This window comes from Diabrotica virgifera, chromosome 3 (genome assembly GCF_917563875.1).
Source record: "Diabrotica virgifera virgifera chromosome 3, PGI_DIABVI_V3a".
In the NCBI taxonomy this organism is placed as follows: domain Eukaryota; kingdom Metazoa; phylum Arthropoda; class Insecta; order Coleoptera; family Chrysomelidae; genus Diabrotica; species Diabrotica virgifera.
Genome location: NC_065445.1, coordinates 175,955,104 through 175,981,797, shown reverse-complemented (window position 1 = coordinate 175,981,797; position 26,694 = coordinate 175,955,104). Strand labels below are relative to the sequence as shown.

Below are 26,694 nucleotides of genomic sequence, written 5' to 3'. Positions count from 1 at the left end.
GGGGGCGAAAAAAAAATCTATCCTTAGAAAAACTCGAAATCGTCAGATTAAGATAAGGTAAGTTAAGTACATGCAAAACAGTGTATATTTCAAAAATCTGACGATTTGAGCAGGGCGTAAGGAAATGGATGGGTCCCAAAGTTTCACAAGAAAAAAGCGAATACATATTTCGCGAAATGAATGACAGATTTTTTAATTTGTTTCATTTTTATCACATTTTTCTTTCAGGAATAAAAAGTCACACAAACAATCCTTCCATTCTTGTTATAATGTTTTTTATTTTAATAAATCTAGAAAAACTAGATCAATTACTGTGTTTTTTAGATAAGTAATACTTTCAGTAAGTCATCGAAATATTTTTTTTGCATTAAAATATTTAACAAAAAAAATAACCAGTAAAATGTTAAACCCGTCTGTCAGGCGGTTAGTTAGTGTTTACGTCATTGATTTAAGATGTTAGTACTTAAGGGTTAATACAAGGGAGTTCGTTAAGGGGGTCCAAAAAAATCTGTCCTTAAAAAAACTCGAAATTATCAGATTAAGATAAGGTAAGTTAAGTACATGCAGAGCAGTGTATATTTAAAAAATCTGACGGTTTGAGCGGGACATAAGGAAATGGGCGAGTCACAAAGTTTCACAAGAAAAAAGCGAATATTTCGAGAAATAAACGCTAGATCAAAAAACTAAAAAATACATGTTCAATATTTTTCAAAAATCTATCGAATGATACTAAACACGACCCCGACGGAGAGGGATGGGGGGTAAATTTAAAATATTAATAGGAACCCCACGAAATTTCGCGAAATGAACATGATATCAAAAAACTGCACAATACACGTATTTAATATTTTTTTAAAATCTATCGAATGACACGAAAAACACAATTGTTGGAAATGGAAAATTAAATTAAAAAATGGAAAGTCCCCACTTAAATGGAAAACTTTACTTAACTTTTTTTGGTTTTAGGAACCAATCTTCACAACTCAATAGGTCTCCATAACGCTCGAGTAACTGCAAATTTAGCATACTTTCCTCCCCTACTATAGGTAGTTGTAGCTGTTTACTTGTTCTATTACTTGTGCTTTTCATACTTTAATTTTTATTACTTTTTTTGGAGTTGTCATTACTATCGTTTTGCTTTTATCTGTGTTAATTTCCATGTTCATTTTTCTTAGTTCTTTTATATAAATGTTTATTCTCTGTTGCAGTTTTTCCTCCGTATCATATAACAGTACCATATCATCAGCAAATAGTAATTCTTTTATTTCTAAATTATTCATTTTCCATTTTCCTAATATCATGTCTTTAATTTTCTCCTTGCATTGCTTTATTGCGTCGTCAAGTACCATCGAGAAGAGTAATGGATTTAGTACGCAGCCTTGTTTTACGCTTATCTCAGTGGCGTAGCTAACAGGCCCGCAGGGCCCGCAGGGCCCGCAAGGCGGGGGTGCCCCGACCTTAGAAGGGGTCCCTTAATGCCTTCAAGCTTAGTACTTCTACTTTCTTTAAATTGGGGACCAAAACATATTTTCCTAATAAGCATCAAAATGGGGAATTTGGAAGGAAGTATTGAAGCGGGTAATTGACGTAGCTTTTCGTGGACATGTTGGTAGTTTCGCTGAAAGTAAATCCCAAAAAGGTAATTTTTTGTCTGTGGTTCTTTTACTATCTAAAATGATCCTGTTTTAAGTAAATTAATCGATAAAAACAATGTCTTAAAAACAAAACGAATACAAAACGAAGTTATACATTTGATGGCTCAAGAAACTGAAAACAAATTGATTAATTTAATTAAAAAAATTGGTTTTATTCAATAATTCTTGATACCACACATTTCAAAACACGAACAGCTTAGTTTTATTTTCTGGTATGTAAAAATGACTTGCTATGAAAATAATTATTTACCTTCTAAAACAGAAGTTGTTAAAAGTTTCTTGGGATTTATTCGCTTATTAGGAAATAGGCATGGTCACAAGCTCGAGCTTAGCTGGGCTCGGCTCGAGGCTCGGCCCGTTTGAGGAGCCGAGCTTCAAGCTTAAGCCGGTTTGTTTCTTGCGGACCGAGCTTCGAGCTGAACCAAATTTTATTCGAGCCGAGTCGAGCTGAGTTCGAAACAAGCAGAGCTTTCCTTAACGAGCTTGTCAATATTTTAGCTAATACTTAATACATGTTCTAATTCATTTATTTCTGCTGTGACTCATACTTCTGTTTGAGAGTAAGTAATTCAGACTATAAATATTTATTTTCAATATACAGTGTGTATGTAAAACATGGAATAAATTCCAGCCGAGCCCAGCTCGACTCGGCTCGAAATATTTGAGCCGAGCTGATACGAGTCAACCAGCAGCCCGAAGTTCAAGCCGAGCTTTGCTCGAAAGTTAAAGCCGAGCTCAAGCTTGTCAAAAGCTCGGCTCGACTAGAATCGAGTCCATCCCTATTGGGAAATTTTAAAATTTATACAATGACAATCAAAGCACCTTTCCGTACACAACTGCAAAGGAAAGGGGTATGACGGGGCAAGCGTTATGAGAGGTGTATATTCAGGCGTACAAAGGCGCATTACTGACATTGAAAAAGAGTTTCCTATGTTGATCGTGCATCCCATAATCTGAACCTAATGTTGAATGATGCTATTACTGGTGTACAGGAGTTGTTTTTTTAGAATATAATTAAAAGATTACAATATGTTTTTTTTAGTGCAATTATTAAAATATGGGATGTACTATGTGCTGTTATGACTTATCGCGTTTGCCAACACTTAAAAGGTTATGTAAAACCCGGTGGTCATACAGACATGATGCTGTTATGGCTTTGCATCAAGCTTTCCGACAAGTAATGAAAGCTTTAACAAAAATTTCATTGCTATCTAAAAAAACGATGAAAAATAAGAAGCTAATGCATTATAAGAGCATATGAATAATTGTGAATCTAGCATCAAAACTTTTGCAATCTGAAACGGCCCTTCAACTTTTTGAAAAAACTTGTGATAATTTTCGAGAAATGAAAAATTTGTTTTCCGAAACTTTAGCAGAAGCAGCAGGAATAGCAGAATAGTGGGGTAATTATAGTATTATACCAATACCGGAATTTAAAAATAAACGGATAAAACGTATAAAAAAAATTTACGATGAGCTACGACAAAAGAATAACTTATAGCAAAAATTTTTAAAAGTTAATGTTTTCAATGTAAATTTACATATAATATTGCAACAACTTACTAATAGGTTTGTCGGATTAAGAGACATATATAATAGGTTTTCATGTCTATTCCCAAAAAATCTTTTAACACTAACTAATAAAGACTTATGCAAAGGCCAAATAATGTCATTTGCATATATTTGAGTAATAATTATACTGTTATTAGTTGTCGTTATGTTTAGAATAAAGGGGGCCACCAAAAATTGTTGCGGGGAGGCCTCCCAATCTTCAGCTACGCCACTGGCTTATCTTTGCCTGTTATCAATACATATGTATGAAACTTTTCCATATATCTTGCTTTCTTATTTTAGTAAAAACTTTTTTTCAAATCAAATATCTCAAATGTATATGGGTCTCTTTGCCTTTCATCAATAGTTTTTCTCGTATTTGTCTCAATGTAGAAATCAGCTCTTGGTTACTCCATCCTTTCCTGACGCCGTGTTGAGGTTCTTCATAAGTTAATTTCTTTTTTGTTTATTTATTTAGAAACAAATAGTCCTGTCGCCAGGGGGGTACAACGGTCTCCTTTATTCAGATGGACTTACCCAAGTTTTTTATGTATTTTGACCCGTAGAACACGAATTTTTTGAGTAACAGGTGATCCGGATGTCGATAAGATTGTTATAAACAAAGAACTTGAGGAATTATATAACAGCGATTTCTCGCAAAACAAAACATTTTTTTGTATTTTTTGGGTCATTTTAAGCAAAAAATGTTCCTACAAGTTTTTCGTATGATACCTACATACTCTGGGCTACTTAGCAAAATTCATGGAAAAGTTATTTACCAGCAATTTTATTGCTGGAATCGAATTATAAGATCCTGTATATTAATAATATAGGTATGCAAAGTTCGCAGATAGTGTGCTAAATTTTTTATAAACAAAATGACGCAGACAAATCGTATTTTTTTCAATTATTGCTCTATAACTCCGAAAATTTTAACTTTGCAACAAAAACACCCAAATAAAAATTCACCGAAATTAAATTCTGCATAGAGATATGTTTTTTCCGATTTGCTGCGACGAAAATTTTCCTCGGAAAATGCGGGTTTTCCCAACAAAAACTCTAATTTTCAAATCAAGTTTTAGGTAAGTAATTGTTAATCAATAATTAAATAACTTAGTGACATCAAAGCTTTCTTGGTATATATTGTAATTCCAGAAGCCGGTGAAAATTAAACGAATATTTTAGCAACAATTCAATTGTAAATTAACAATTTACGATCGCAATAATAACCAAAATATTCATGATACATTGATCAAACTAATAAAGATTATAAAGGTGAGATGCTTATTTAATATTTTATCGACAAAATATAAATTTTTCTTTTTTTTTGCATATTCTTTAAATTTTGAAAAAAATAGTTATAATACGCTGGTCTAATTAGTAAAGTACAAAGAAAGGTTATTTACCAGCAATTTTATTGCTGGAATCGAATATTATGATCCTATATATTAATAATATAGGTATGCAAAGTCCGCAGATAGTGTGCTACTTTTTTTATTAACAAAATGGCGCCCCCAAATCGTGTTTTTTTCAATTATTGGTCTATAACTCCGAAGATTTTAACTCTAAGCCAAAAAAATTCAAATAAAAATTCACCCCAATTTAATTCTTCATAGGGGCATGTTTTTCCCGATTTGCTCCGACGAAAATTTTCCTCGGAAAATGTGGGTTTTCCCAACAAAATCTCGAATTTTGAAATAAATTTTTTGGGGCAGTAATTATTTATCAATTATAAAATAACTTGGTGAAATAAAAGCTGTCTTGGTATAGATTATAAATGCAGAAGCCCGTGAAAATGAAACGAATATTTTCGCAACAATTCAATTGTTCATTAACAATTTACAGTCGCAATAACAACCAAAATATTCACGAGACATTGATCAAACTTAGAAAGATTATAAAGGTGTGATGCCTATTTAATATTTTGTCGACAAAATATAAATTTTTCACTTTTTGCGTAATCTTTAAATGTTAAAAAAATAGTTATAAACAAATTAACATTTCTCAGAAATTTTTTATTATATTCTAATTTTAAAAAATACTTAAAATGCGTATTTCAAAGGTCTTGAAAATGGGTGCTTTAAAAAAATTTTCCAACCATTTGCAAAAAAGTTATGAAACAGCAAAGTAAATATACGATTGCTCCGTTGTTTATAATTTGTTTTAATTGTTTCAAAGGTTAAAAGTGAGTCTGTGGTACAATCTAATTACTCACAAAGAATATCAAATATTAGTTCAATGGTTATATTTTAATCAAAGATTAAAAATATTTTTTTTGTAATTTTTAGCGCGAAAGTAGGCTTGATACAGAGCCGGAGCTAAAATGTTCACTCGAAGCGACTGACACGCAGCATACATAAAAGTGTACGTCGCGCTACTTTCGCGCGTGTAAATTACAAAAAATAGTTATATGTACCAAGTCAGTAAAGTTACTCTTTATCGAACGAGTCTGATATTATGAGCCGAGCGAGCGTAGCGAGCAAGGCGAATAACAGACGAGTTCGATAAAGAATATTTACTGACGTGGTGCATACAAAATTTTATCGCATTTTATATTGGTTTTAACACTTATGTACTTACAATTTACAATTTAAGAACTTTTTAAATTTTAAACGTCATAATAATTTCATGACAGTGGTGACAGATAACTTTTGCAAGATGGTTGCGTTCGATTTTTAATCGATAGTTATCAATATTGAATAATTACTAAATCGGTAAAGTTTTAACATTGTTTATCTACACAATGGTTGGTCTAGTTAAACAATGGTTTTAATTTATTTTATATGAATATAATTGCAAAATACTACATAATTTCACTTTTCAACATAAATTTAATTGATAATATCGCAAATTGTGTACAATATTTTTAAATAATTAAAGCAAATAAATTGTAAATTACTCAAATAAATTATCGATTACTGCCATCGACCACTTACATTCAATCTCGATTAATCACGGCAGGTAAAGTAAAATTCTTCTTTCAGTACAATAAAGTGTTACTTTACTGCCGCAAATGAGGGCAAATGAGTACAATAATGAATGACTTTAGTGACGGTTGGCGATAAATATATTTATAATCTTTAATTAAAATATACCCATTAAACTAATAACCGATATTTTTTGTAAATATTTAGCTTGTACTTTAAACTCACTTTTACGCTTTGAAAAAATTTTAAAAAATTATAAACAACGTAGTATCGTATGTTTACTTTGCTGTTTCATAACTTTGTTGCAAATGGTTGCAAAAAAGTTTTAAAGCATTCATTTTCAAGATATTTGAAATGCGCATTTTAACCATTTTTTTAAATTAGAATATAAAAACTTTCTGAGAAACATTAATTTGTTTATAACTATTTTTTTAACATTTAAAGATTATGCAAAAAAATAAAAAATTTATATTTTGTCGACAAAATGTTAAATAGGCATCTCATCTTTATAATATTTCAAAGTTTGATCAGTGTATCATAATTATTTTGGTTATTATTGCGACCGTAAATAATTAATTAACAATTGAATTGTTGCTAAAATATTCGTTCAATTTTCACCAGCTGGAACTATAATTAGGTATAATAGAGAAATATACGAGCAATATAGCGAACCAACTCTAGCACAACACACTAAACTGCAGAGATTACGGTGGGCAGGACACGTGGTCCACATGCATGAGAATAGAATCCCCAGAAAATTGCTGAATGCAAGAATGCAAGGAAGAAGACCTGTTGGAAGACCTAAAAAGAGATGGGAAGACGAAGTCGATGAGGATGCCAGGAACTTCCTGGGAACGCGTTGATGGAAAAGAACAGCGGTAAATCGAAATGATCGAAATGATGGATGGATGGAACTATAATCCAAACCAGGAAGGCTTTTAAGTCACCAAATTATTTAATTATTGGTGGATAATTACTTATCTAAACCTTTATTTGAAAATTAAAGATTTTGTTGGGAAAACCAGCATTTTCCGAGGAAAATTTTCGTCGGAGCAGATCGTCTCTATGGAGAATTTAATCACGGTGAATTTTTATTTGGGTGTTTTTGTTGTAAAGTTAAAATTTTCGGAGTTATAGAGCAATAATTGAAAAAAACACGATTTTTGGGAGCCATTTTGTTTATAAAAAAAGTAGAACACTATCTGCGGACTTTGCATACCTATATTATTAATATATAGGATCTTATAATTCGATTCCAGCAATAAAATTGCTGGTAAATAACTGGTTTTTTCCCAAAAATGGCCTATTCTCCGATAATCAGCCCAGACTAACATAGTTTTCGAGATAACCGCGGTTGAACTTTCAAGAAATCGAAAAATTGCAATTTTTGGAACCCGAATCACTTTTGATTAAAAAATAAAATAGCAATTCTGCTTTCCGCATTTGAAAGTTTAAGTCACATTATATAGGTTTCGATCACTTGCATTGCTAAAAATTTATTTTTTTATTTTTAAACAAAGCTATAGTTATAAACACATAGTGTTTCCCGTGCCTAATACATGCGTTTTAATGCATCGCATGCTACGAACGTAGTTATTACCTCGCTTGCACTTGTAGCTGCTCTACCTACTCGTTCGATTTTAAATGAGAAATAATTTAAAACGTCACTCACTCACTAGGTATTTATAGCTTTGTTTAACATTAACAATAAAAAAAATAAATTTTTAGCAATGCAAATAATCAAAACAGATAGAATTTGACTTGAACTTTCAAATGCCCTAAGCAGAATTGGTATTTTATTTTTTAATCAAAAGTTATTCGGGTTCAAAAATTGCAATATTTCGATTTTTTGAAAGTTCCACCGTGTTTATCTTGAAAACTATGCATCCAACGAAAAACTTGTAAAAACATTTTTTGCTTAGAATGGCCCAAAAAATACAAAAAAAAATGTTTTGTTTTGCGAGAAATAGCTGTTATGTAATTCCTCAAGTTATTTGTCTATAACAATCTTATCGACATCCGGATCAACTGTTACCCAAAAAATTCGTATTCTACGGCTCAAAATACATAAAAGAAACTTGGGTAAGTCCATCTGAATAAAGGAGGCCGTTGTACCCCCCTGGCGACAGGAATAAAAATAAAATTAGAATAATTATTAACAAAAATATCAAAAATAAAAATTAAACAGATCCTCATCTATATTGTTATTGTTATCTATATAGATATGAAACAGTCCAGTTATTAGAGGTACCTCTCTTGAAGCGGAAGATCAAGTGAATAGAGCAAACAGATACGCAGGTTGCCTGAATGACACAATACGGAGAAATAAAAATATCGGAAAATAAATTACAGGCAGAATTTACAAATCAGTCATCAGACCAATAATGACATACGCGGCAAAAACACAACCTGACACAGAGAGGACAAAAAGATTGCTCAAAGCAGCGGAGATGAAAACCCTTAGAGAATCGATGGTAAGACACTATAATGTAGATATACATACACACAACTAACATAACTATTCTCCAGAGGCTAAGAAAAGACATAGAAGTTATTAACGCCGTAAAAGATAGAGAATTGGCTCACTTCGACCACATTATGCGTAATAGTAAATACCGACTTCTAAAGTTGATTCTGCAATGCAAGATTGAGTGCAAGAGAGGCCCTGGAAGTAGATGTATTATATTCTGGCTGGCCAATCTTAGGAAGTAAACTGGTCTAACGTCAACTGATCTATTTTGAACTGCTGTGAATAGAATAAGATGGGTTAGTGTGGTCACCAACATCTCTAGAAGATAGGCATCTTTAGAAGAAGAAGACACTATCGGACAGAGAGAAGTACAGATATACGACGGAAATGCAAGGTGGAGAACGTTAAAAACTGGGTAAGAAACAGAACAGTAGAATAGAATGACCACATACGCCTAATGACAACAAAAATAGAGTAGTAAGGACAGCGAGAGACGGTTCGCCAATAGGAAAACGATCAGTGTGAAGTCCACTAAAACGATGGAACGACAACTTACTAGAAGCACATTGAAAAAACAGACAGAGTCATGTCTATACACAAAAAGAAAGAAACAATAAGTGAAAGTTAAATTCTAATGAACTATTTATGGTGGTCTTAGAGATGTATCACAGTTGCTTTCTTTTAACAACAGATTTAAGTGGAAACACTAATGAGTTATTTGGCCTATTAATGGATAATATTTGTTAACAAAGCAATTTCTGTATCTACAAAGAATACTGGGAAGTCACTAATAATAATAATAATAATATATGCCTTGTAAGAAACGCTACCACGAATAAACTCTTGTAAGAAACTAGGGGCGCTGTAACAAATTGTGAACACTGAAGTCCTACCCAATTATGTCGTAGAAGCCCACACATTAGAATATTTGCACATGCTAATCTACTGTGCAGCAACAGCAATTGCTAATGTAATGGGCGTTAAGATAAGAACACGACGGGGTACTAATAACGAAAGAACTGGTAACAGAATTGCACCCTGGGAAAAAAGACTACTCGGAAAGATTGAATTACTACGTAAGGATATTGGTATAGTCACAGAATACATACGAGGTGTAACAAGTAGAAAAGTCATCAGAAGAGCTGAAGAAATAATGCTGAGTACCGCAAGACACTCAAGATATGATCAAGAAAACAACACAGCCCATCAGTGTCTGGATACATTAAAACAAAAACTCTCCGTTTATTCAGGGCGACTAAGGAGGTACAAAGTTAGTAACAACCGCAAAAGCGACAATGCTCTTTTTGAGAGTTCTGAAAAGGCGTTCTATCGAAAACTCAATTCCGCTGTAGAACGTGTCGATAAGACTTACCCAAGCCAAGAAGAAATTCATGAGTTTTGGGGAAATCAACTTTCCACACCAGCTGCTCTTAACAATAATGCTGGATGGATAGAAGATACGACACAGAACTGCCAACACTACATTACTACCCTTTGCTAACCCTTCACTACTGAAGAAGTCTCAAATATCATCAAAGAGCTTCATAACTGGAAATCTCCTGGACCAGATGGAGTTCAAAACTTTTGGCTCAAGAAGTTTTGGAGTGTTCATGAATGCTTATCAACACTAATTAATCACGTTATTTCTAATCCGCAGGATATACCAGCATTCCTAACTCAGGATACCACTTATTTAATACCGAAGGATCAAAATAACACCCAAGATCCAGCCAAATACCGCCCAATTACTTGTCTTCCAACTTTGTATAAATTGGTCACATCCTGTGTAGCCCGGCGTATCTACCAACACTATGCTCTGAACAATATCATAGAGCCTCAACAGAAAGGATGCGCTAAGGGTTCCATGGGTTGCAAAGAACAACTCATCATCGACTCAGTCATTTCTAACCAGGCATATTCCAAAAAGAAGAATCTTTTTCCTGCCTTCATTGATTACAGAAGGCCTTTGATTCAGTGCCGCATGAATGGCTTATAGATATATTGAGAATATATAAAGTCGATGATAATATAGTGACCTTTTTAGAGCATATAATGACAGAGTGGAAAACTAGAATTCACCTTCAAATACCTGTAGGTCTGGATCCCGCGTATGAAAAAAAAGTTGATTAATAGCAAGCTGAAAATTTGTTAATAGCTTAACGGTGTCTAGTTGAACAAACTTTGATATATAGGAACACTGGAACAGGGGACGTTTTAACTGTGGAACAGGTTAAATATTTGGAACGGTCAGACCACGAAAACGGCACATGTATTTTGTCCGACAGAACAGACTTAAACTCTCCGAACAGAGATTAAACTCTCATGCAAAAATCAGACTGTTATTTATCACCAAATAGGCGTTTTAATGAGTGGAACATGTAGAATATGTCAAATGACAGGAATTATGACAGGTGATAAATAGCAGTCTGATTTTTGCATGAGAGTTTAATCTCTGTTCGGAGAGTTTAAGTCTGTTCTGTCGGACAAAATAAATGTGCCGTTTTCGTGTTCTGACCGTTCCAAATTTTTAACCTGTTCCACAGTTAAAACGGCCCCTGTTCCAGTGTTCCCATATATCAAAGTTTGTTCAACTAGACACTCTTAAGCTATTAACAAATTTTCAGCTTGCTATTAATCAACTTTTTTTTCATACGCGGGATCCAGACCTACTGGTGAAATTAACATCGAAACTGAAAATATCGCAATCAGGCGGGGCCTGTTTCAAGGAGATTCGTTGAGTCCTCTGTAGTTGTGTCTAGCTATGAACCCACTGTCTCAACTATTGAACTCCACAGACGCAGGTTTTAGCATCAAAAATAACAACAATGTGGTGGCGAAGCTTAATCATTTATTGTACATGGATGAAACCAACTCGATGAGATGCTAAAAACTGTAGAAACTTTTTCTAATGATATTAGTATGCACTTCGGATTAGACAAGTGCCGTATTTTAAATATAGTCAGAGGAAAAGTACAGATTCGATACGCAAAATTGCCAGAACATTGAGGCCATGGGTGAAAACGATATGTATAAATATCTTGGAGTAAAGCAAGCGCGGAAAATTTACCATAAACAAATGAAAACAGAGATAACTACAGAGTTTATACGGAGGGTAAAACAGCTGCTTCGCTCAGACCTTAACAGTAGAAATTTGTTTATGGCACTAAACACCTACGCATGTTCCGCGCTTAGCTACTCATTTGGCATTGTTAAGTGGACAAAAATGGACATAGAAAATCTTCAGCGAAAAGTAAGAACGCACCTCACAAAGGCACAAAAACACCATCCCAAAAGTGCAGTGGAAAGAACGACATTATCACGGAATTTAGGAGGAAGAGGACTTATGGATATAGGTGAGCAATTAGACAAACAAATTGCTAACTTAAGAACTTATTTTCAGATGCAGGCTGAGACATCTACTCTACATGGCGCTATCTGCGCAGTAGATGACACAACACCGATCAAACTGAGGCAACCAGAAATGCGCATAAACCACCTCACTAAAAACGAAAAAATGCGAACCTGGATGGGTAAACCTCTGCATGGGCGATATCCCAATGAGGTCAGCCAAAACTATGTCGACAATACAGCGTCTAACTATTGGTTGACATCAGGAAGGATGTTCCCTGAAACGGAGGGATCAATACTGGCCATTCAGGATCAGGTTACACCAACCAGAAATTACCTGAAATATATCGTCAAAGACCCTCAGGTTCAAAACGACAGATGCCCAAGATATGGATGTCAAACGACGATATGGATGCCCAAGAAACCATCCAACATCTTACAGGGGGCTGCCAGGCATTTGTTGCAACTGAATACAAGGAACGGCATGACGCAGTGGGAAAAATCCTTCATCAAGAAATAGCTCTCAAGCTGGGACTTCTCCAAACGGACCATCTCCCGTATTATCAATACGTCCCTGAGAGTATGCTTGAGGATGGCAACTACAAGCTATACTGGGACCGCACTGTTCTCACAGACCAAACAGTGGCACATAATAGACCAGATCTCGTACTAGTTAATAAATTAACAAGACAAACAACACTAATTGATGTGGCGATACCTAACAACAATAATCTACGTAGTAAATTTACTGAAAAGATCGCCAAGTACAGAGATCTGGAAATTCAAATACGAAGGCAATGGAGAATGCAAAGTACCCAGACGATACCGATTATTATGTCTACTACTGGAGTCATTCCGAAGACCCTCCTCGAAAGCATAAAAAAGCTGGGTCCAAATAAACACCTTTATAAAACCATGCAGAAAGCTGTACTACTCGCGACGGCCAGATGCGTACGAAAATTTCTGGGAGAAACTCCAGCATACCAAGTCACCTAGGGCTCGATAACACGGAAAGAGTCCCACCAGAGCTCAAATATTTTGATACCGTATGTATCTGGGATGAGTCAATTTTCCCCTTAGAGGGAGTGTGAGCCGTATGGCTAAATCTGGATAAGCCTTGTAACAGAAACGCCCGATTTTCTGCGAATTAAGGTTACTAATAGGTACAGTTTGAGTGTTTGAGTGTATTTTGTCGAGCATAATTTCATTTATAAAATAAATTAAACAAGTTAGTATGACATTTGAATGTGGTGGAAATTCATGGTTAATTTCTTTCTTTTTCTTTTTTAGTGACTATCCGTTTTGGATATTGGCGACCATCACGGCAATCTGTACTTTGCACACTGCTGCTCTAAAAATATTTGTGGTGGTTTTGTCGAACCACGTACAGCAAATAAAAAAAAAAGTCAGCCAGTAAATCATTAACTTTCCAGTCCCTCGTTTTCCTTCCAGCAAGATCATTTGCAGTAGTCTATATCTTGCGCTGTTCCTCATGATATGACCGAGGTATTCGATTTTGGCTTTTGTTATTGTGGTTAACAGTTCTTTTTCTTTTTGTGTTCTCAACAAAACACCCTGATTAGTAACGTCGTCAGTATAAGATATCTTCATGATCCGACTATAAAGCCACATTTCAAAAGCCTCAATTTTCTTGCAGGTGGCGTCTGTGAGCGTCCGCGACTTAACTCCCTACAACAGTATAGGAAAGATATAACATTGTAGTAACCTGATTGTTATACATTTGCATAGTCATTTTTGGGAACGAAGATATTTCTTTCTCTATCCTACATTTGATTTCTCTGGAATGGTCTCAATTTTCATCGATGTTCGTATATCTAGGTAGGTGTATGTTTTTACTCGTTCTATTTGTTGACCGTTCACATTGATTCGTCCAAATTGCTGTTCCTTCTTAGAGATCGTCACACATTTTGTTTTTTTATTGTTTAGTGAAAGTCCGTATATCTGACTGAATTCTCTGATTCTGTTCATTAACTCCTTGAGAGCTTCAGAACTGTCAACGAATATAGCACCCTGTCGTCTGCGCATCTTATTTTATTGATACATTCTCCGTTAATTCGAATTCCGGCTTCAACATCATCCACTGCCTCTCGAAAAATTTCCTCCGAGTATATGTTTTTGTTAATTTGTTATTAAGTGCAATTATAAGATTCAAGTAAATATTTGGTTAACTACTCACGTTAGAATATCACTATGCCGTTTTGGCTACAATTTCTTTACAAGAATTTCTCTAATCCCTAAATTATTACTCCGGTTTCTGCAATGATATCTTATATTCGCCTCCCCCTTATAATAATATTATTACTTTATTAGTGCAGTCACTGAAGGTGGATCTGAGCTACTACCTCCGATTTCGTTGAACCTCCATCGATTTGCTGGAAAATTGGTGAGTGGTTAGAGGATATGTCAAGTAACAAAGGTGACAGAATGCCAACTTACGCTTTTTCCCTGGGGGTGGGTGCCATACCTTCTCGAGGGTGAAAATTATTTTATTAAAAATAATCCCATAATTCGATAGAGGGACAAATTCTAAGCAAAATTTGTTATGTAAAATTATTAAAATAAATGAAAACTTTTTCAGTCATTAAGTATCTAAAATTTTAATTTTTCGTGAGAAAAATGCATGTTTTTAAACGATTTTTCATAAATAACTCAAAAACTATAAGTTTTTATAAAAAAGTTATTATGTATTACCAGAATTGAAGCTAATAAAAAATGAAATAAACCTCTTACTAAAAAAACCTTTTAATGTTAACTGAAAGTGAGTTATAGGTAGTTGAATGTATATTTTTTTCGGCGAGTACCGAAGGCTAAGTATTCAAGCTTAAATAACGGGAAAATGATGCATTTTATAACATAAACTTATTAAACATTTGGCAAAGTACTTAGAAATATCTATCAAATGAGTCCTCGAACAAGTTGATAGCAATAAAATTTATACTCCAAAAATGTTTCAAAATTTTATCTTTTAAAATTTTTCCAAAAAACGTAATTGTTCTTTTTTAACTAACTCCTTTAATTTTTAGGATATCAGATTCACCTAAAAACCATTTGAAAGATAATTCCAATGGCAATTAAACGACGTAGAATTTAATCTTTTAAACCCCTTAATTTTAAAATAATAAAAGGTTAAATGGCCCCGGTTACACGGTTATCGCAGCAAAATTTAAGCTTTAAACGTTTCTATCTCGGTTATTTTTTACCCTACAGAAATAATAAAAAAGTTAAAATATTTGACACCGAAAAAACTAAAATTTGGTTATATGTCATTGTTTACCTATATTTAGTATTTTTGGACTTATTATCAAAAGAAAATGAAAATTACGATCATTTTAAAAATTTTGATTTGTTTAAATTATACCTTTTTTTAAATTGTCATTTTAAACCGGTCAAAATTGTTGAAATCATTACTTATGCTAATATAAGGAAATTATTGTAAGGATTACTATGAATCTTATTTTTTGTGGAAATGGCGTATGTTTGATTTTTCCCTTTTTTCTGAAAAATTCGAAATGTTTCTCTTATTTTCATCATAACTTGCTTAATTTTAACGCTATTGACTTCTGCTGAAGCTCAATTGATAGGTAATCCGAAGGGCTTTGACAGGTGTTTAACAGGTATATTTTATAAAATGCATCGTTTTCCCGTTATTTAAGCTTGAATACTTAGATCTGGGTACTTGTCGAAAAAAAAATTACATTCAGTTACCCGAACTCACTTTGACTTAACATTAGTTTAGTTCTTTAATTTGGTAATTATAACTTTTTTGTAAAAGCGTATAGTTTTTGTGTTATACGTGAAAAACATCTTTAAAGCATGCATTTTTTTAAGAAAAAATTAAATCTTTAATTCTCAATAACTCAAAAAGCATTGATTTATGTTAATAACTTTATATAACAAATTTTGCTTAGAATTTGTCCTTATATCGATCTACGATATTATTTTTGATAAAATAATATTCACCCCCGAGAAGGGGTGGCTTCCACCCCCAAGGTAAAAGCGCAAGTTTGCATCATATCACCTTTGTTGCTTGATGTATTCTCTAACTACTCACCAATATTCATGAAAATTGATGGAGGTTCAACGAAATCAGAGGTGAAAACCTTCAGTGACTCCACTATATAGACAAAAGCAATTAATAGAAACATTGTTATAATATAGGGTTATAGTATACAGGGTGTTTGGTAAAGAATCGGCCATAGCTTATCCTTAAATTCCTGAGGTTAAAATAGGTCGATTTAAGCTTACTTACCTTAGTACAGAAGTTGATAATAACCAAAATACAGGGTGTCAAAGTTAAACTTTTATTTCATTTATTTTTGAATATTTCCTGACAGGCATGGGATAACAACACGAAATTTGGTAAGTGATGCTGGTACTGTACACCCTACTAAATTATGTTAAACAAACGTTTCTGGCTACTACCAGAGGCGTACGACGGGGGAACGTGAATGGTTGACCCTTCCCAAATTCTACGATACTGGCCGAATTTATATTTTAATGCAATTTTTTGATTCTCCAATACTTTCTATGTAAATAACATACACTTAATTCGTAACAATAAAGCCATTAGTTCTCGAGATATTTGAAGCTAAAAACGAAGGAGCATAATACATTAATCAAAATAAGTGTGCCTTTTCATTTTTAACTTCAAATATCTCGAAAACTAATGGCTTTATGGTTACGAATGAAGAGTATATTATTTCCATAGAAAGTATTGGAGAATCTAAAAATTATGCTAAAATAGTAGTTTCATCAGTGGCGTAGAATTTGGGAAGGGTCAACCATTCACTTTCCCCTGTCGTACGCCTTTAGTATTAACCAGAAACGACTATTTAACATAATTTAGTAGGGTGTACAGTACCTATACTTGCTGCCAAGTATCATAACGATATGTCAAATAGTTTTATAGTACCGGGCACACATAGTTCTTAAAGTTTTAAATAAAGAATAAATCATTTAAAAAAAATTAATACTTTAAAATAATATGCCATATCCTTGCCATACTTGGCAGAAAGTGTAGGCACTGTACACCCTACTAAATTATGTTAAATAATCGTTTCTTGCTACTACCAGAGGCGTACGACAGGGCAAAGTGAATGGTTGACCCTTCCCAAATTCTACGACACTGATGAAACTGCTATTTTAGCATAATTTTTAGATTCTCCAATACTTTCTATTCAAATGATATATTCTTCATTCGTAACGATAACGTCATTAGTTTTCGAGATATTTGAAGTTAAAAATGAAAAAGCACACTTATTTTGATTAGTGTATTATGCTCCTTAGTTTTTAGCTTCAAATATCTCGAAAACTAATGGCTTTATCGTTACGAATGAAGAGTATGTTATTTACATAGAAACTATTGGAGAACCCAAAAATTGCACTAAAGTAGCAATAATTCCGCCAGTGGCGTACAATTTGGGAAGGGTTAACCATTCACGTTCCCCCGTCGTACGCCTCTGGTAGTAGCCAGAAAAGTTTGTTTAACAGAATTTAGTAGGTTGTACAGTGCCAGCACCACTTACCAAATTTCGTGTTATGGTCCCATGCCTATCATATAAAATAAAAGTTTAACTTTATTGCCCTCTATTTTGATTATTATCAACTTTTGTACTAAGGTAAGTTAGCTTAAATCGACCTATTTTAACCTCAGGAATCTAAGGTTAAGCTATGGCCCATTATTTACCAAACACCCTGTATATTATTTATTATACAGTGCTCTTCAGATAAAACTATCCACCTTAAATAACTTTTGAACCACTGAGTTTTAGAAAAAACTCAAAAACACGTCAAATAATACTTGAAAGGGGAGACATTATGCCATATTTAAGCTTGCCGGGAAAGGCACCCTCTCACCCCCGTATCATCCCTTAAATTTTTTTAAATTACTTACCCTTTTTTATTTTATATTTGGATTCTCCTCTTTGTACTGATTTAAAAAATGTATAGCACATGATGCTTAAAGTGATCGGTTTATGAGAAAAATAAATACAAAAGCAAAAAAACTGGATTGAAAACAATTCTTTTTTTAACAATGTTATTACATACAAACATTTAGAATGAACATTTCACTACCAAAAGTTTTTACAATATTTATTCAAAATTACTTTTGAAATTTTGAATAATTATTGTTAAAATTTTGAATACTTATCTAATTATTGTTGAAATTTTTGGTAATGAAATGTTCATTCTAAATGTTATGTTATTGTTAAAAAAATAATTTTTATTCAATCCAATTTTATTGCATTTGTATTTATTTTTCTCATAAACTAATCACTTTAAGCATTAAGGTGGGTATACATATGCGCTCTGCTCGGTGTGCGAGCCCCTCGCGCGCAGCATATTCGTGAGATTAGTACCTGTTTTCAAGTGGCGCACAAACGGCACGCACACGGCGCACCACGATCTAGCTTCTGTCGGTTTTTCAACAAACGCTTTGATGGTTCGCAATACGTATTTGGACGGGTTTGCAAATGGTTTGTTGGTTTTTGCGCGCCTGAGTTGAATATTTGTTAGTAATGAATAGAGTGGTCGGAACTGTCGGAAGGAAATATCAAACTTATTGATGTTTACCGTGGAAAATCATTATTGTGGGTTCCTCAACAAAGAACCATTTAAAGAAACAACTTAAAGCCGATATCTGAAGGGAAATAGAAGCTGAAATAAAAAACATGCATGCAGACCAATGTAAAAAAAGTCATTTCATTGTTGTCTTCTTACCGGCGTGAGAAATACAAAATAAAATTTACTATTTTATTTGGGAATAAGCCACAATTCAAGTTTGAAATCAAGTTTACTTGACGTTTCGACTTTCACTTCGGAAATAGTTTTCAATATCAAGAAAACATTCATAAACTAAAAATTTAATTTTGTTTCTGGTGAAGCAACGCGTGTCTGGTGAAGCAACGCAGTTGAAACAAGCAGATATATTTATTATAATTGTGTCACCGGAAAGCGAAAAAGGTAACGCACAACTTGGAAGAGCCTATAGTTTTCTAACTTCGCTTCTGGTGAAGCAACGGAGTTGGAACAAGCAGATATGTTATAACTGTGTCACTGGAAAGCGAAAAAGTTAACGCACAACTTGGAAGAGCCTATAGTTTTCTAACTTTGCTTCTGGTGAAGCAACGGAGTTGAAACAAGCAGATATATTATAATTGGGTCACCGGAAAGCGAAAAAGTTAACGCACAACTTGGAAGAACCTACAGTTTTCTAACTTCGCTTCTGGTGAAGCAACGGAGTTGGAAAAAGCAGATATATTATAATTGGGTCACCGGAAAGCGAAAAAGGTAACGCACAACTTGGAAGAGCCTATAGTTTTCTAACTTCGCTTCTGGTGAAGCAACGGAGTTGGAACAAGCAGATATATTATAATTGTGTCACCGGAAAGCGAAAAAGTTAAACGCACAACTTGGAAGAGCCTGTAGTTTTCTAACTTCGCTTCTGGTGAAGCAACGGAGTTAAAACAAACAGATAAATTATAATTGGGTCACCGGAAAGCGAAAAAGGTAACGCACAACTTGGAAGAACCTATAGTTCTCTAATTTTGTTTCTGGTAGTTTTCTGGTTGTAGGAACAAGCAGATATATTATAATTGTGTAACCGGCAAGCGAAAAAGGTAGTCCCTGAAATGTTCAGGACCGAAACAATAGCTTAGCGAAAGGCCATAAGGGCGATAATTTACGGCGCCATAAGGGCAGTAAACCTGACGAGGCATTGGTTGACTAACCAATTGTAGATGAAGTAGTTAGTCAACCAATGTCAGGTTTACTGCTCTTACCGCGCCGTACATTATCGCCCGTATGGCCTTTCGCTTAAAATTCGACAATTTTTGTGATTTTATATCAGGAGATCAGAAATGTGAAAGGGTTGACTTTATTGGAAGATGATAAGTTCATTCGATTACATGAAATCAACTTTAACTTAAGAATATCCAAAAATCAGAAGAAAGAAAACACTGGTAAACACACAGTTTGCTGCCGGAATTTTTTTTACTGTTTCTATGTAATTTGGGTCTGCTGAATCCAAAAATGCCACCAGATTTGTTCCATCAGATCGTTTTCAGAAAATACGACAACAGATCACATTTCTAATTTAATTTAACGCAGCACTACCTACATATATGCAGTGCTGCTACCCATGAAATAAACCAAATACGAATAAAAAGTAAGATATTCATTGTACAAAAGTGTACTTACAAAAATCATCACACATATCTGCCAAAAAAACTTAACTTTTCATCTAACCTAACCGGCAGCGTCGCAACAAAAATGTGTTATTATTCGGCGTCACCTAAAAACTTCCTTTTATATGATTTTCTTGCAAAGGCTTTAAAATGACGGTCCCTTTTGATGACTCCAGCAGTAATCCGCCATCATCTGATAGCCCCATCTCCCTGATACCCCTCTTCCATCGTTTTGATATCTTGGTGAAGATTTTCTGGGAACGGAAACGGTCTAAGTTGCTGTGGAGGTAATTAATTTTAATACTCATATGACAATCGTGTTTGTTAAAATGGTTGAGCATTTATTCCACTGTAATGCCCAATTGGTATACTTCCATGCCATTATGTAGAAGTACACACTTTAAAATTCGTTTGGAACTGTCGATAAAGAGACGCCAGTGATCTGGTGTATACTCCGATACACCCATTTTTTCTAAGAGTCCTTTAATATTGTTATAAGAAACCATATCATCTTGCTGAGAAAAAAGGCAAAAGATCTTTTATCTCTATTACGGTAGTATGTAATTTTGGTGTCTGGGTGAAGAACATTATTTTCTTTTAGTCTGGAGGTAAGCAACTCGGAAGAATCCTTTGGAATGTTCAAATTTCTGATAAGATCGCTTAGCTCTTCCTGAGTAAAGCGCTCAGGACGTGTTGAATCCCCTTCAAAATCACTGTCGTCTTCCTCAAATGTATTAGTCTGCAGTTCGTCAAATAACGTCTCGGCATTATCCTCTGGTAACATAGGTAGACTGCTAAATATTGGAATGGGTATCTGCTCAAGCTGATGTGGAATTGGTCTTATTCCTGAATCCAGGTTAGGATATGTTCACGTATGTCGATTGTTACAATTAATGTCCTCTATATTCACAAGACAGAAATAGCAATCGTCAAAATGATTTTTTGGTTCCCTCCATACCATTGGAAAACCAAATTTGAACATTTTCGTTGCCCTTTCGTCCACTGTCGCAAGTTTTCAATACAAGTTTTGCACACTACATGTGGAGCTCAGGATTTATCTTGATCTCCTAAATAAACACCAAAATAGGCCCTTTTGTTCATTTGCCCATTTGTCTTAGAATTTGTTAAGTTTGTTTATAAACATATTGCAATTATAGTGGTGGAATATACAGAAATGTTAAATTTGATAAGTATGTTATATCTCGAAAACTAGAGCTGATACAAAGAAAAGGTTTGTATTTTTGGAATCAGTACAGATGAATTAACTAAAATCAGTTGATTTTTTTTTTCGGCAGCAAGACAAAATTTTTTTTTGTTGGGCTGTGAAATCAGAGAATATCAGAAAAATCATAAATGATTACAGTGAAATCTTTTGTTGGTGATCCCATAGTAAATAACGAGGAAAAAAAACCTCATGATTTGATCCCGACAAGGTAAACATTTATTCGTACATTTAGTTTACTCTCAAAATCAACACTAAACGTTTGAAATATTTTATTAGAGATATTTTTACTGTTTATTTGGAACGTCAAATAAACTTGATTCAAACTCAAACTGTGGCTTATTCCACATAAATTAGGAAATTGCATAAGATGACACAAGAAAATAGTTTCAGAACAATACCAAAATAAGATGTAGTAGAAGTACAGGACAGAGACATGATTATCTACAATTACTAAACGTTCGTAAGTTTCCTCTGGTTCGTCAAAATGAAAAATTTTAACGAACAATAACCGCGCCACGAACGCGCGGCGTTTACACGGCGCGGAGTTTGCGGCGCGGATATCTGTCTCCGCCTTTAAGTGTTATGCATTTTTGAAATCAGTACAAAGAGGAGAATCCAAATATCAAATAAAAAAAGATGATAGGTCGTAATTTAAAAAAAATTATGGGATGTTACGGGGGTGAGATGGTGCCTTTCCCTGCAATCTTAAATATAGCATAATGTGTCCTCCTTCAAGTATTATTTACCACGTTTTTGCGTTTTTTCTAAAAATCAGTGGTTCAAAAGTTTTATAAGGTGGATAGTTTTATCTGAAGAGCACTGTATAAGGACCAAAAATAGCAGACTTCAGGGCGATACCTGAAAGTTATAGCGGAGGGATATAGGTAATGAAAAATACTGATCAACTGTGATTATAATAATGTATACATTTTTGAGGTCCACAAGCATGATAGAAATAATATATTTTATCCCATGGCATTAAATATGACATTTCAACAACTGACAAGATGTGGTAAGTTATGACATTTCATGTCAGTTATAGAAATACAGTGGAACCCCGATAAGTCGGCCCCGATAACCCGGAAGTCCGGCTAACCTGGACCGATTTTCATCAGATAAACATTTTGATTTTCAATATTTTGTATTTTTCAATTTAATTGTGGCTTATTTCCAATCAAAATTATTAATTATCAGACAAACCTTTCAACAATAAAAATGTATGTAATATAATATTTGAGAGATAATGTGTATGTGTGTAATTTGAACTATACGATATTAAAAATGACTCATAGCACACGCCGCAGAAACAACAGCCACCTGTCTGTAGTATCTATTCCTTTTTATTTCAAACTGTCAGCATTGTTTAGGAAAGACTATTTAAAAAATTCTTTTATAAACAATGGTCTTTAGTATTGTGTGTCTTGTATTGTTCGCTTCCATTTTTGCTTACGTTTGGGTTTGGTGTTTTTTTTAGTAATTTTAATGAGTAGGTACTGTGCATATTTATAAATATATTTCATGTTATTTTAATTCTAACGGAGTTTAGCTGTAAGTATACCGTATTTTATTAATTTTTACCATATTCTCCGGCTATCTCGGATTTTCGATAACCCGGATTGGTCGCGGTCCCGATTACTCCGAGTTATCGAGGTTCCACTGTACCTATATTTACTAAATTTTTTATAACTCACCAGAAATACCAAAAGTGCATGTTAATGAAGATAAAAAATAGTTAAGACTGTAAATTAGGAAAACACTTAGAGTAGCAGGCTGTCTGAATGATTTAATATAAAAAACGATCATAGAAAGGATATTAAACTAATTAAATTTAACAGTTACGTCTATGATGATGAATGGCATACATATAGCAAGACAGATTGCAAATCAGAGTGGATACAAAAGAGGCCTTAAATGATCCGCTATAAAATTAAGACCTACGTACGAGATATCGCGCAAGACTATCATTCGCGAAAAATTAGTTATTTATAAAAAAATAACTATTTTCAAACAATAAAAGCAAGGCATGTATTATGCATACCGTCTTTATTAAAACATACTAAGACTTAAAACTCACCTTCTTTTGCGAAGACTTCTCTCATCGCATCAGGATCTGATAAAAACACAGCTGTAATCGGTCCTACATTGTCTTTGAAGATCGGTCCTAATTCCTTATGTCTCCTATCCATATACTTATGAAGTTTTTTAGGTCCCCCTGTAGCTATGAGCGAAAATGTAGTACCCACCAGTGGCAGTCCTCTAGGCGTGGGTATCTCCCCAAAACTCTTTATTGAATAGAATCGACGTTGTCGAGGGTTTCTCTGCAGAAACCTTATCAATTTTTTTGCGAACATTATTCCGAGATGACTAAAACCAGACTACCGCACTTTGCTGCTTAGCAACAATAAAGATGAGACCAGTTGGCCTAAGTATTGTTACTTTTGGGATTGTTTTGTTCACGCGGTAACATGAACACAATCGATCAACGATTTTTTCGCCTAAACAAATTTAAAACGATCATATTATTCAACTGTGCTACTATTATGGATACGTTCGGAACTAGTTACTGAAAGATTCAAAATAATAAAAGTTCAAATACCCTGGTCGTCACGTTAGATCATATCTATCTAAGTCGGCTTTGCTTTATTGTTTGTACATGCGCCATGGGATACCATGGCTTAATATATTCCGACTTCTTGTTTAATGACACGCGCTTAATCTACTACAGTTGTACAGATAATTTATGATAATGAGTAATTGAATTGTTTATTCTGTTTCCAGGGGCGCGCGTATTTTTTATTATTTAATTTTTATATTTTTTTGTAAAATATTAATGAGAAAAATTTATGACGCACAAGAAAGGTAATAAGTAATAGAATATGGAATTCTATCACAACAGGGAATAAAAGAAATCGAAGTAAAGGAGAAAGTCTAAAAATTATTATTTAATCACACAATATACATACATACTGACAATCCACATAATTATATGTGAAAAACGTTTTACGAAACTGCATATTATATTTTGTTATTTCCCTATTTAATCAAATACTAACGTAAATGCAATATACATATTTAAAGATAAACTCATATAAAAAGATAAACCAAATTATAACTTTATAAAGTCAAAGATAAACTATAGCGATATTCACCTTTAAAAAAGCCTAGAGGGAGAGGAATAGATAACATTGGAATGAAACTATTTCCTGGACACCTCCATAATTTTTTTCAAGTAATCTATAAATTTCATAAAAATATGTCAAAAAAATAAGACGAAGATCTTAATAAACCGGCTTCCATGACAAGAAATCTAAGATATGCTACATCGCAATTTAAAATAAAGCCAGAATTAACAGATGGGTGCTGGGCCAATAATTTTTACAGAATACAGGAACTAGAGGATAAAAACAAGATAAAATAATCCTAGCGGCTCAAATAGACATCCCAGCGGCTCAATAGGTGACAGTAGATTAGAAAAAGATGTGAGGTGTAACTAGTAATTATTAAAACTTTTCGATGAATAAGGAATAAAATAGTACAAAATCTATATAACTGGTAAAATTCTACATTGCTGGTTAAATTTGACCTGTATGCTAGGACTGCAGGTGATTATGAGAGCACAAATGGTGACTTCCAGGAAATCAAAATCAGAATAGAAACGGCTAGAGCAAATTTTAACAAAATGAGAATAATTATCTGCACAAGAGATTTGAAGTTGTAATTAAGAGTTAGGTTGGCTTGGTGGTACGTTTTCTTGACAATGTTTTATAGAATGGAACCTTGGACGTTGAATGCAACATAAATGAAGAAACTGGAATAATTCGAGCTGCGAGTGTACGGAAGAATTCTGAAAATATCGTGGACAGAACACTTCATAACAAAGAAGTTCTGAAAAAGATGCATAAAGAAATGGAAAGCTTAAATACCATCCATAAAATTAGAATATCTCGAACATATTATACGTGGAGAGAGATACAACTTTCCCCAACTGATCATGCAGGGAGAGATTCAAGGAAAAAGAAGCATAGGCAGAGAATGGTACGGATGTACTATCCGTTGCAAGATAATTCGGATGGAATTCCGACAAAATATATGTACAACAAGTACATATTTTGTCGGAATTCCATCCGAATTATCTTGGAACGGATAGTACATCAAATGAATTTTTAAGCAGCGCTCTCCAAATTCCAAATAGCTATGATGATTGCCGACCTCCATTACGAAGATGGCACTTGAAAAAGAAGAAGAAGAAGCGAGGACTACGGAATAATTATCTTGATGATGTATTTGGTTAAGAGATTTTTAAAAGCGATTCACAGCAGAAAAAACAAAAAGTGGAATCAGAGATGCAGAGATGTCAACTCTTTGCATCTAATTCAGAGATGCAGAGGTGTCAACTGCGATGTATATATTTGTTTTGCCAATTACTGCAAGGCCTTGAATAGTGTAAAATATGATAAGTTCATAATAATCCTGAAAGAAGCAGGCTTAGATGATATAGATCTAAGAATCATCTATAAGATATATAATAACCAATCCATTAACATTAAAGTGGATGATCGATATTTCAATAGATAGAGGAGTTAGATAGAATGGTGCATACCATCGTTATTGAACATTTATTATCATGTACATATCTTCACATAAATGTTGCCAGTGTTGGAGAAGAAGAAAAAGGTATATTTGTTAACGGGGTGCATTTAAATAATAATAATAAATGTCCTGACGACGCAGTGTTTTGGCAAATGCTCTAAAGGGCTTACAAAGAATGTTGTCACGCATATAAGATATAAATCAAGAGAATATATTGAATTTGAATACAAAGAAAACAAAATACGGGGTGTCAGTAAGCGCAAAATACCAAATACACAACTTTTGGTTAAACAACAGTCAATTAACTGAGCCAATTACTACACATACATTAATAACAATATAGATAGTTAATGGTACTTACCGCTTCATCAAAATAAAACACCGGCCAAGATCAGTATTTGTAAAAGAATCTATTTTCAGATACTATGGTTTACCACTCAGAGCCAAAGCTTTCATCCTGAGATGTTTCTGATTCTTGAAGCTTGAAACCTTCGAGATGTGGTGTTACAGAGACATGGCTTGTTATAACCCGTTCTTCAGAACAAAGTGTATAGAAAAGGATAACCAGGAGAAGAACATATTCTTGGCTCTAGCACCTGAGAAAAAGGTTCAAGAAATTTGAATCCGGAATATTTCTCCGAATAGCTGACAGCAAAGTACGGATAGATACTGATTATAATAAAAAAAGTGTATAGCCTTATTTGATAATTCATATTGTCAC

General features: G+C 33.9%; 2 protein-coding genes across 2 annotated transcripts in view; one reads left to right on the top strand and one right to left on the bottom strand.

Annotated features, from left to right (window-relative positions):
- Positions 1–24,072, bottom strand: part of LOC126881410 (cytochrome P450 315a1, mitochondrial) — an 85,430-nt gene extending 61,358 nt beyond the window's left edge. Inside the window, exon 1 of the mRNA XM_050645674.1 lies at positions 23,458–24,072. Within this exon, the coding sequence (XP_050501631.1) occupies positions 23,458–23,734 (277 nt within the window). The 5' untranslated portion in view covers positions 23,735–24,072. The remainder of the gene's footprint in view (positions 1–23,457) is intronic.
- Positions 1–26,694, top strand: part of LOC114339427 (tyrosine-protein kinase transmembrane receptor Ror-like) — a 294,108-nt gene that overhangs the window by 204,223 nt on the left and 63,191 nt on the right. The window lies entirely within an intron of this gene.